At 35.2% G+C, this 12,285-nt stretch overlaps 2 protein-coding genes across 5 annotated transcripts in view; one reads left to right on the top strand and one right to left on the bottom strand.

Moving 5' to 3' along the window:
* Positions 1-595, bottom strand: part of LOC135131038 (GTPase-activating protein skywalker) — a 187,212-nt gene extending 186,617 nt beyond the window's left edge. For 2 of the 4 annotated variants that reach the window (XM_064058557.1, XM_064058556.1), the window contains exon 1: positions 202-592. The gene's annotated coding sequence lies outside the window, so the exon portion shown is untranslated. Of the gene's footprint in view, positions 1-201 lie in introns of all 4 variants that reach the window. The other 2 variants (XM_064058558.1, XM_064058555.1) reach the window with 2 other exon arrangements.
* Positions 596-7,463: 6,868 nt separating this feature from the next.
* On the top strand, positions 7,464-12,254 carry LOC135130772 (uncharacterized). Its single transcript, XM_064058193.1, has 3 exons — positions 7,464-7,700; positions 7,775-8,644; positions 12,132-12,254. Exons 1-3 carry the CDS (start codon positions 7,464-7,466, stop codon positions 12,252-12,254), a joined length of 1,230 nt encoding a protein of 409 aa, XP_063914263.1.
* The last annotated feature ends 31 nt before the right edge of the window (positions 12,255-12,285 follow it).

Here is a 12,285-nt window from a genome sequence, read left to right on the forward strand (position 1 = left end):
AAGCCGCCCCCGTTCCGCCACCTCCGAGCACGTTTCCCCGACTGTCTAGCCCCGGCCAGCGCAGCCCCGGGGTGCTAATTGGCCGCTAATCCACTCTATAAATCTGACCTCCACTGTTAAACGATCCCAACGAGCGCGAAATTGCCTTTAATCAGATAAGTAAGTGCCGTTTAGGGGCGATTAGGGCCACCTTCCACTTACGTTTATCTTCACTGAAGCAGGGACATCATGCCGAAGAGCTCCTCGTAGACATCGATCGACGCGACACTCGCACAACACACTGCACGCACTCGCTGCTACCGCTCGAACACGCCGACACTGACGGGAATGACACTGATGACAGGAGAAACGTCAATCTGAGGCTGTTTTCCTGACAATCGACGGTGGCGACGTTGTCACTGCACACTCGATTTTCCGCTACTGGATCGCCGAAATCACGTTTCCCGTGATCGGGCTGTCATTCGGGCGAGATGCGCGGTTTGGCCAATCCCATGCGGGAGGAGGAGAACGCGCATGCCGTGGGACATTTGAATAACAATTTCGTCTATTAAAATTGTTATGATCGCGTCTTATTAATAACGGACGCGAATATTATGAGTACACACGTTGATTTCGTAAACAGATTAATGCGCTCAATTGGCGGAGGGAGAGGGGGCGATGGAGCGAGGCGAGTGGGAGAGAAACGGGAGAGAATCACATGTCACATGATTGGGCGGGCGAAAAATTGACGTCGAAGGAGCGGACGGGGCGACCCCTGGCGGACGCGGGCGAAGGCTAGCGATCGGCAACGAAGAATCCAGTAATCAACACTTACCGTTTACAAATCTACAAAAATTATTCAAAGTAATTTCAAAATATGCACGACTAATAATAAATTGTAAAATACGTGTCCATACATTTATTCATAATAGTATTAAATATACTTGTATTTTGTGTTGCATAACTTAGAAAGACAGCAAAGACAAGGCAAAACGCCAACCCATTTTGCGCCTTTATTTTAACAGTTGAAGAGCAGGGCGATACATGTGCGTGCTCATGACATAAAAATCTTTAAGGAAGCGCCTTGTATTTTTTAAAAAACGTAGCAGTTTTTAAAATAAAAAATAAAGTGCGTAAAACCCCAGCGGATTTTTAGCGAAAACTATAACTCGGTGTGCTTTTAAAAAATATCGAGGTGATAGAGATTTTTTTTCTAGTTTAGGCGCCATTCTTCGTTTTCTGTTAAAATTTTACTTCTTTTAGTTATTGTAAAAAAACTGCAAAGCATTTTGGGCAAATTTTGGTAAGTTAGGCAACCCAAAATATTAGCTGAGTCGGTAAGCTGTAATTTATGGCCCACACAATAGAGCACCTTTTAAATACCTTAAGCTTATTTGACCACCTTTTGACGTACCTGACAATAGCATTAAGAAGGATATATACATCTTTTAGTTATATGCACTGGACCCTGTTATACCTGATACATACCTATAGTTGTGGTTCGGGTTCAAACTAGGTAATTGTAATAACTGCATTTATTGAACAATAAATTAATGATTTTATTTTTAATAGCTCTTTAATATTTTTACTGCAAGCCGCATATGAACATTTAATCTCTGCAATTGAATTAGAATTTATTAACCCATCTGGAGAAGCTCCTAAAAATTGTTTTCAAATTTGTTAGAGCTTCAAATTTTTCTTTGGCCTTTTCTTCATTGTCAATAGCAAATTGTATAGACTTGGGCAATTTTTTCATAAAGTTTTATCGGAATGCACAATACTTTTAACGGTATTTGCGATGTTAATTCCGTCTCTCATTTTGTCCTTTCTTTACTCCATTCCCTACACATTCGCTGACCACAAGTACCTTTTTCAATAGCATTTACGTTACTCTGTGACAGCTTTATTAATAAATCCGATTTTTTTCTTTCATACACTTCGTTTTCGTTTGTTCATCGTTGACGATATTATTTTTACCGGAATCCAGACTTCGGATACGCAATTTTTTAATAGAGGTTTTAGTTTTATTAATCGTTTTTGTTTTTTTCAATTTTTGTTCCACAAACGCCTTCGTATACTCACATTGGCCTCCCCATTTTTTTCTTTTTTTTTGAATAACGGAATTAGGAACGTACCCTTATTATTATAACTTATTGCCGCAGCAAAGCATCACCCTTGATACGATCCTCGTGCAGAGAAACTTAAAAACTTATTCTTTTTCCTCCCACAAATTTATTAACGACAGAATTGTAGCATTCCACAGCATTGTTCTCAATATCAAAAAGTAAACTAGACGACAAAGTTGCAATTCTATTTAAAACTTGTTTGTAAGGTTCGTATAAAACACCATTTGCGAAAGTAGAAAATAAAATATCATTTGACTGTCCACTTTTATAACAAAAATAACTTGCACATTGTTCGTGATTGCCAAATATATGCTGGAAAAGAAGGAAGAGGCTCATTTTTGCTAAATTTAATAGCACTTATAATAGCTGTTCTAAATTTTAGAATACTATTTTTAAAGACATTTTTAATAGTGATATCTGCTTTCGTTGTTTTAACTATTTCTCTAATTTTGGAACAATACTTACGAAGTATGTGATTTCTACATTCAATTTTTTCCATAAAATAATATGCATCATTTGGTTTTGCAGCCCGAACTTTTTTTAATACGCTACTATCCTCGTCGCCTATAATTCTCCTAAAAAGTATCTAAAGTAAATCCCTCTAAGATAATTGAAGCTTTCATGGACACTTTCATGTTTGCTCCCAGTTTTTAAAACAGGTATGTGTTGGAATTTCTTTTTTCTGTTTCATATAGATTTTACAGAAACTACAAAGTTTGTTTTTGACTCCTACATAAAGTATTTTTTTAGTTCTGGCACCAATTATACGTCCTACCCCAGACAGTGCATTGTAACGGTAGTATATGGGACGCAGTCATTATCTACCTCCCTCGCCTTCACAGCTAATCGGTACTCTTCTTTACCTGCGTTTTGGTTTGTTCTTCGAAAAGTGCTTCGATGCTTTTTAGAACTCTACCTCGGCTTTACGATATGTCGCCTGGGGTTTTTGAGGGATATCTAGAGCTGAACAAAATTCTGAAATTTGAGAATAACCTACGACCGTTGATCTAACTCCACAAATAGCTGCATAATTGACTTTGTATATATGATTTTCAGGTTCTGTACAAAAATTACCGAATATTCCGTACATATTACATTTGTAGTAGAAAACACTTTTTAAACCATAACACTGATTGATTTTAGTGTTGTTAATAAGTGGCCTATGTCAACAATTCTATGTCCAGTACTAATTTCTCGACGTGTCATGACCTCTAGAGTACGAAAAAAGTGGTCTCCCGTTTCCGTATGTCTGTCTGTCTGTCTGTTTATCTGTCTATCTGTCTGTCTGGAGTCTGTATCGATTTTTTATTAGACAAGTGTTCTTCGAAACTACTGGATCGATTATTGCCATATTTTGTATGTATATTAGAAATATCATGTAGATGGTTAAACGCTAACTAAAATTTGGCAAATCATCTCCACCACCAATGGGATGACGTCATCTCCAAAATTTATAATACAAAGTTTTTTAAATTTGATAAAATTAGATACTCCTGCACTTGTGGTGTGTAAATCCGTGTAGAATTTTCACCCTAGACATCTAGAATTTTTGGACAAAATTTTAACATATCCGGGTTCTCATAAAAAAAATTAAATTCGCATAATCAAATTTTATAATTTTTCGAAAAAGCTGGGTTTGTTTTATTGTATTGCAGAGGCGAGAGAAGTTCTGTTGAAATAACCTTCCACCAATTTGCTTCATTCAAAATACATCCCGAGAGGTAACTAGGTATGTACCTACCTAAATTTCTAAGATTTCGGGTTGAAAAATTCCAAGATTACTAAGAAATACTCACAATAACGAACCTTCGTACCTACAATAAAATATTCTTGGAAATTTAATTTTACTTTTCTACCTACTTACAGAATATGCCCAACACGTACGAATTTTTATGGAAACAGGAATTTAAAAATAAGAGGAAGAATTATGGTCGGAATTATATATATGAACAAGCATTTTTTTGTTGTGTGTATTGCGAGTAAAGATCTCAACAGTCTCTGACAATGATTTTATTAATTTATTTTAAAACACACATTTGGCTTTTTTCTTTTCTTATGACAGTAAATTAGGTTAAACCGCATATCAAAAATTCTCTTTCAAGGGACTTTATGCTAAAAAAAGGTAGGAGGTGCTATTTAAAAAATTATCGATGACGTCATACACCTGTCAAATATCGCTCAAAACTTTTGAAACTAATATTACAAAATGGCAATTTTTATATACCAGTAGACGTGTTTTTGCGTTTTTACTTCTCGAACGTAAGCTAAGAAATATTGTGTGTTTTCTTTCATAGTAGATAAATATTTTAGTTCCTTACTCTGCTCTACCTGCAAGCTGGGATACACTTCCCCCGCTGACAATAGCAGTAATAAAACTAGGTACCTACTTATTGTAAACGAAGTAAACGATTCTAACCCTTAGAGATGAGTGGCAGCTGTCATAACGAGGTAGCATGGGTGTTTTACAAGTTGCATATCTTTTAAAATAGAAATTTTCTTGAGGTGTGGTAGAGCCTTAAGGGGACTCGCTAGACGAGGTATAACATTTTTATGCTTTTTTGTATGAAAAAATGATATTAATATAGATGTACCATACATCAAACTGCAGCTTTTTTCATATCCTAGAGCGCAGAGACCAGTTCAATCAATTAAAATATGGCTGAGAAATATCGAAAAAAAAGCACCATTGTATGTTTTCTTTTCAAGTTTTTTGATTCATAACCATCATAGAATCGCTTGAAAATTTGCACATAGATAAAACATCACTTTCTACAGGGCGCAGAGTCATTAAATGTTTGTTAGTGGTACAATTTGTTTAAATAATAATGTGTCCTGAGAGAAGTAGTAGAAAACAAAGAAGTGAAGTGGAATAAGAGTAAGAAGCACCAAGAAGTGTAAGGACAGCAATTATTCGGGAAAGTGTGGAATCAAAAGAACCTAACCTCCGAAGAGATAGTCTGGGTGACAGTTCTTATCGCGGTACGAAGTAAACAACACAGGAACGTACTAGATACACAGGAAGCAAGAAAGTCGGCCAGGGAATGCTAAACCGGAAAAAGGACACAAACTAGCAATAGAAGAACAAGACAACCAGAAACGGAAAAGAGAAACCTCCTTTTCACCATCACCGGAAGGTCAAAGAGAACAGAGGAAGCAGAAGAGGGTACAATCAGGAGACATAGACGAAGTAAAGGAAATGTTCAAAACGTTAATGGAGGAAATCGCAGAAATGAAAAGAGACCAAAGACCATACCAAACAGAAGTAAAAACACTAATAGAAGAAAACCAAAGACTGACCGAAAGATTAGAAAGAGTGGAGCAACACTTAGAAAAACTGGAAAAAGCAGAAAGGAAAAACAACATCGTAATCAAAGGAGGGAAACTACAAGGAAGCGAAATAACAGCAGAGATTGAAGAACTCCTAAAAAATAAGGTAGGAATCCAAACTAAGATACAAGACGCAAGATTAGTCAGCGAAAAATACGACATAGTAGTAGCAAAGATAGAGAACTGGGACACAAAAAGAGCAATCATGAAACAGAAGAACAAATTCAAAGGATCAAAAACGTTTATTGAAGACGATTACACCAACCAAGAGAGCGAGATACAGAAGAAAATAAGAGCAGCAGAAAAAGGGAAGGGAGTCGAGGCAAAAGTAGGGTACAAAAAGATGATATGGGCAGGAGAAGTCTGGCATTGGGACACTAAATTAGACAAATTAGTGAAAGCACCGTCGCACCACAAAGAAAATCCAAAAAACCAACAGAGGAAGAAACCACACACCGGAAAACAAAGACGACGTATACAAAGCTCATGGATGACCCGATAGGAATTACGAAGAGAAAGAAAAACCCGAAAATTAGAATAGGAACATGGAATGTTCCAGGAACATATAGCGAAGGAAAACTCAAACAAATAGTTCAAGAATTACAAAGGTATAATATAGATGTAGCAGCTATACAAGAGACGAAACAAAAAGGCAAATTCATCACTGAAATAGACAACTACATATTATTTAATAGCGGAATTAACAACAGAGAACTAGGAACAGGATTCATGGTGAAGAAGAGCCTGAAAGGAGCAGTAATTACCTTCAAACCAATCTCAGAAAAAATGAGCTATATAAGATTGAGAAGTAAGTACAGGAAAATAAGCCTACTGAATATACATGCACCGACTGAAGAGAAAGATCTAGAAGTAAAAACAGAATATTACGAAGAACTAGAAAGAGAATATGTGAAAATACCAAAGCATGACATTAAAATGGTTATAGGAGACGCCAACGCAATGATAGGTAAAGAGAATTGCTACAGGCCAACAATCGGGAAAGAAAGCAAACACCAAAAAACGAATCAAAATGGAGAAAAACTGATAGAGTTTGCAGAAGAAAATAAAATGGTAGTCAAAAGCACCCTCTTTGCTCAGAAAGAGATCTACAAAGGCACATGGATGTCGCCTGACGGAAAAACGGTCAACCAAATAGACCACATACTGGTAGAAAGGAGAGATGCCCAACTAATAACCAGATTAAGAAGCTGCAGGGGAGCAGAAGCGAATTCAGACCACTTTGTAGTAAGAGCAGACCTCAAACAAGAAATACCGATGAAAAAAGAAGGAAAGAAGACGCAAAGTGATATAAATGTAAACAAACTACGAACAAAAGATGAATGAGAGAACAAGATTAACAGAGCAAGACATACCTATAGAAGAGAGGTGGGAAGAACTACAAGAGAACATTTGGAAGACCTCGGAAGAAGTACTAGGGTTCGTCAAAAAAGACAACAAAAATAGAAACGAATGGTTTGACGAGGAATGTAGAAAAGCAATAGAAGCGGGGAGGTCAGCCAGACAGAAATATCTAAAATCAAAAAATGAGAAGAACCAAAAAGATTACCAAGAAAAAAGGAAAGAGTACAAGAAGAGATGCAGAAATAAGAATCGAGCAAAGATGGAAGAACAAATACGACAAATAGAAGAAAACTTCAACAAGAATGAAATAAGGAACTTCTACCAGGACGTGAAAAAAGAGAAAAGAGGCTATCAACCACGAGTAATATATTGTAGAGACAAGGACGGCAACCTGATAGGAGACGAACAAGCAAGAATAAAACGATGGGCAGAATACTTTGAAGAGCTGCTAAACGAACAGGATACATAGCAAGATAAACGAACGAAAGAGTGAACGACTCGGATGACCCAGATGAAACAATAGAAATTGACGAAGGAGAGATCAGAGAAACACTAAGGCAGATGAAAAACAACAAAAGTCCTGGTAGAAACGGAATAAAGGGCGAGATGCTAACGGAGGAGAAGCAGTAGCATCAGAGATACATCGACTAGTGTTGGAAGGAAGGAAAAATGCCAGAACAATGGAGTGAAGCAGTACTTTGCCCGATATTTAAAAAAGGAGATATTACGAAATGCGAAAATTATCGCGGAATAGCGCTGCTAGACGTAACGTATAAGGTAATGGCCACTTGCATCAACCGAAGACTAAAGCAGCATATGGAAAAAATAGTAGGAGAATATCAAGCAGGGTTTAGGAAAGATAGATCTACTGTAGACCAGATATTTATATTGAAGCAACTACAAGAAGTACATTACGAACAGGGAATCAACTTATATCTGCTGTTCATAGACTTTAAAAAAGCCTATGACACGGTTAACAGGAAAGAACTGCTAGAAGCCATGCAAGAACTGGGAGTCCCAAGAAAACTAATAAAACTGACAAAGATGACCCTGCAGAGCACCAGAAACAGAGTCAGGATAAATGGTCTGTTGTCAGAACCATTCCAAGTAAGAACAGGACTCCGGCAAGGAGATCCAATATCAACTACCATGTTCAATCTAGTACTCGAAGCAATAATAAGGAGAAGTGGCATCCACAGAACGAGCACGATATACGAAAAAAACACCAAAATATAGCCTTTGCAGATGACGTGACATGTATAACGAGAACAGAAGCAGAAATGAAGAAAATGACAAAAAATCTAATCAGAGAAGCGAAACGAATGGGTTCAGCGATCAATCAAGAGAAAACTAAGTTTATGAAGATGGAAACAAAACAAACCCCAGCAAAACCACTGAAAGTAACTACAGAAGAAGGAACAACATACGAATTCGAAGAAGTAAATAGGTTCAAATATCTAGGAGTAGTAATTACAAACAAAAACGAAATGAACGAAGAGATAGAAGAACGGATCGCGAAAGCAAACAAGAGTGTAGGAAGATTAAACAGATTTCTGAGGAGTAAGAATGTAACACGACGAACAAAAAAACAAATATATAAGACAATAGTGAGACCTACAGTCCTGTACGCTAGTGAAACATGGACGCTAACGAACGAAATGGAACAGAAGTTGGAAGTATGGGAACGCAAGATACTACGAAAGATATATGGAGGTATAAAAGAACTAGACCAATGGAGAAGAAGAACAAATCGAGAGATCGAGGAAATATACGGAGAACCAACAATCACGAAGATAATCAGAGCACAGAGACTAAGATGGCTAGGCCACGTCGGAAAGACAATTGGGAAAGTATTAGACCGCCTAAAAGGAGGAAATAAAAAGAGAGGAAGGCCAAAACTGAAGTGGATAGACGATGTTCGAAAAGATCTTCAAAACTTAGGCATTGAAGATTGGAGATCTAAAGCAGCCGACAGGAACAAATGGAAAATTATTGTTAAAAAAAGCCCAGGGCGTTTAAGGCCTGCAGAGCTGAATTATATATATATAATAATGTGTTTATTAAAATCAAAATATACCACAAATTAAAGCAAAATACGTCTAATAATTGTAACAGTAATATCAGAGGAAAATTAATGATCTATTGGTTAGCAGAGTTTTTAACAAAAACTATCAATTATTGAAAAAAATGGGTATCAATTCGACAGATTTTCTAAAATTTACGGAAGCGACTTTCCAGGTAAAACCCTTATCGCCTGCTCTACCATAAGCTGATTGTTAGCGTTCTCGCCGTAGTAATCTATTGTTAAGGAAATTAACTTTCAATTTTTGATGTTTCTAAATTTTTCGATTTCTCAATTTTTCGATTAACTGATTTTTTGATTTTCCGATTTCTCTGTTTCTCGATTTTTCAATTCTTTCTTCAATTGTGATTTTTCAATTTTCCGGTTTCTGAATTTTTCAATGTTTCAGTCTTGGATTTTTTCACTTTTCCGATTTTTCAATTTTCCTTCCATTTGTCAGTTTTTTAGTGTTTCAGTTCTGGGATTTTGCAATGTTTCGGTTCTTCAATTTTTCCATTTTTTGATGTTTCGATTTCTCGGTTTTTCAATTTTTCGATAGGTATTTTAATTTTTCAATTTTTAAGTTCTAGATTTTCCGTTAATTTTTTTGGTTTCCTTGATGTTTTGGTTTGTCGATTATTCGATTTTTCAAGTTCTCGGTTTAGATTTTTTGGTTTTCCAATTCTTCGATTTTTAAATTGTTTAATTTTTAGATTGTTCAATTTCTCGATTTTTAGATTTTTCAATTTTTCGGTTTACCGATTTTTTTTCATTTAAAATGTTTCAATTTTTCAATTATTAACTCTTCGATTTTTCAATTTTGGTCTAATTTGATTTCTTAATTTTTTGATTTTTTGACTCCTCTCCTGTTGATGTTTTGATTTCTCGATGTTTCAGTTTTTGAACATTCCGATGCTTCGATTTTTCGACTTTTTGGCTTGTCGAGTGTTCAATTTTTTGATTTTTGAATTTTAGACTTTTTTGGTGTTTCGATTTCCCAATTCTTCAATTTTTCGATATTTTAATTTTTCAATTTTTCGAATTTTTAAATTTTTGATTTTTATTTTCTTTTATTTCTCAATTTTTGGATTTTTTAAATTTTACACTTTTCGATTTTACTATTTTTTGATGCTTGGATTTCTCAATTCTTCAAGTTTTCAATACTCAAAAACGGCCAAAATATAAACCCCGCCCACCCACCCCATCTCAATTGTGATGATTTTTTTATTCTTAGAAACCTGAAACACGTTTAAAAGGGTAAAAGCGTGTAGCAAATCTGGATTTTGCAATTAGGCTCATCCCCTAGGTCTGCCAACAAATGAAAAATGTATTAGTTTTTAGATAAGGGCAGGATGGCTGGGGCTTAATCTTTGACTTTAATTTTTTTTTTCAATATACCTAGTATTCTTTGAATAATACGATACCCAAAAACATCTCTTTTCACGATTGAGATAGGGCGGGGCTTATATTTAGCCTTTTTTCTTAATATACATTGTCATCTTTTCAGTAACAAGTAACTTAAAACACATTGAAAATGTTAAATTTGTGTAAGGAAATATCGATTTTGCAATTACGCTCCGCCCCTCGGTCTGACAACGAATGAAACATTCATTACAATTGAGATAGGGTGGGTGGGCGGGGCTTATATTTTGCCTTTTTTTAATATACATAGCCATCTTTTCACAACAAAAACTTAAAATATGGTCCAAATGGTAAGTACATTTTTGCAAGGAATCACGGATTTTACAATTGAAGGGTGTTAGGACAAAGCAATGAATGTCACCTTGGAAAGTCTATTTTTTTTTATTGTTGCAGATTATATTTTCATAGCTTACTCAAAAATTGTTCAAATCGAACAACACTTTATTTTGTATGAACATTGAACAAGAAACAAAAGAAACAATAGAAAATGAAATTTGAACGAAGTACCGACAAAAAACTGGGAGAAAATTATGAATGTCCGGCTGCCTGTTCTGTACATATATTTATCTATTGGAAAACGGCGTCAAGCACTTTTCGGTCAATAAAATGAGTGACCAAAAAAAAATCGGGTGGGTGGGCGGGGCCACTTCGAATATTTTAAGCCTAATTCGCCACTTGGCGTACTAAAATTCAGTCTTCATCTAATCAAAAAACTAATGAAATTCAAAAGCGGTGGCGGGTGGGATTAGTTTTAGATAGTTTGTTTAGATTTCGTTGTGATATTTATTGTTTTCTCCCCATCTGGTAAAGTTTTACGTGGACATCCAATGTTTTCTCCCACACAAGATTTTTGTATATGTAATATTATTAAGGACTACCAATGTTTTCTCCCCATTTTACAACATTTAAAAAAAATACTCATTGAATTTGTGTAAAATTCAAATAAAATTACTAAAAAATAATAAGGATGTGCAAAATCGATATTTTCTTATACAAATTTTCCATGTTTTAAGTTTTCATCTTGTGAAAATAAGCCAACACGTATTAAAGCAAAAAGGCAATTCTTCAGTTTTTCGATTTTTCAGGTTTTCGATGTTTCAGTTTTTCAATTTCTCAGGATTTTGATTTTTCAATAATTGGATTTTGTAAGCCTACGATTTTTCGACTTCTGGATTTCCCGATTTTCGGTTTTTCGTTTCTTAAACTTTAGATTTTTCAATTTTCGGCTGTTTTATATTTCGATTTCCCAATTTTTCAATTTTTCGATATTTTAATTTCTCAATTTTTATAATTCTAGATTTTTTATTTCTCAAGTGTTCGATTCTTCTATACACATTTCAATTTTTCATTTTTCGGGATTTTTAAAACATTCGATTTTCCATCAATTTGGTTGAAAATGCAAATCAAAAATTTGAAAAAAAAAGAGTAATAGTTTCGTTGACCAAAATTTCTTCAGTAACCCCTATTTAAAATTTTCCTGGTAACGCCACTGACCTTTTTTCACTAGTTTTGGATCAAAAATTGCTGTCACTAGTTTGCTCTACTCTTATTATTATATTATTTAGGTACACTAACTAAAATCAAAAGTGCAGGATCAAGAGTTAACTTTTTTATTATTTTCGTAAAAAATTGAAGTGTGACATCTAACGTCCTCTCCAGCGTTCTCATTGTCGTTAACAACGTAACCTGTAGATCCAACGACAAGTTTTGAATTTAGTGTTTTTTATGTTGTTCGTGTTATTCGTGTAAATTTGTGCTAAATATCTGTTTACAAATACAAATACAAATAAAAAATAAGGTAAGTTTTCAAAAGTTAGCTAAGTGTATGATTCCATTTTTTGGTGTATTCTTAGTTACATAACCGGCAGGCGGAATACCGATACGCGACACAAGAGGACTCGCAGGATAACCTGGGGCCGGTGAAAGCAGATTTTGGACAAAACTTTGTACATACTCATGGCTTACAACGATGGTAAGTCTTTTAACAACCAAAATGTGCGCTTTGTT

Source organism: Zophobas morio, unplaced genomic scaffold (assembly GCF_036711695.1).
Source record: "Zophobas morio isolate AGI-343-1 ecotype UQ-CSIRO unplaced genomic scaffold, CSIRO_AGI_Zmor_V1 ptg000018l, whole genome shotgun sequence".
In the NCBI taxonomy this organism is placed as follows: domain Eukaryota; kingdom Metazoa; phylum Arthropoda; class Insecta; order Coleoptera; family Tenebrionidae; genus Zophobas; species Zophobas morio.

What these genes read in the sequence shown, in the direction of transcription:
- LOC135130772 (XM_064058193.1), top strand. Translation starts at nt 7,464, where the DNA reads ATGCCAGAACAATGGAGTGAAGCAGTACTTTGCCCGATATTTAAAAAA. An exon ending in TATTGAAGCAACTACAAGAA is followed by an intron (nt 7,701 to 7,774) that starts GTACATTACGAA and finishes CACGGTTAACAG; the next exon opens with GAAAGAACTGCTAGAAGCCA. An exon ending in TCGGAAAGACAATTGGGAAA is followed by an intron (nt 8,645 to 12,131) that starts GTATTAGACCGC and finishes GTGTATTCTTAG; the next exon opens with TTACATAACCGGCAGGCGGA.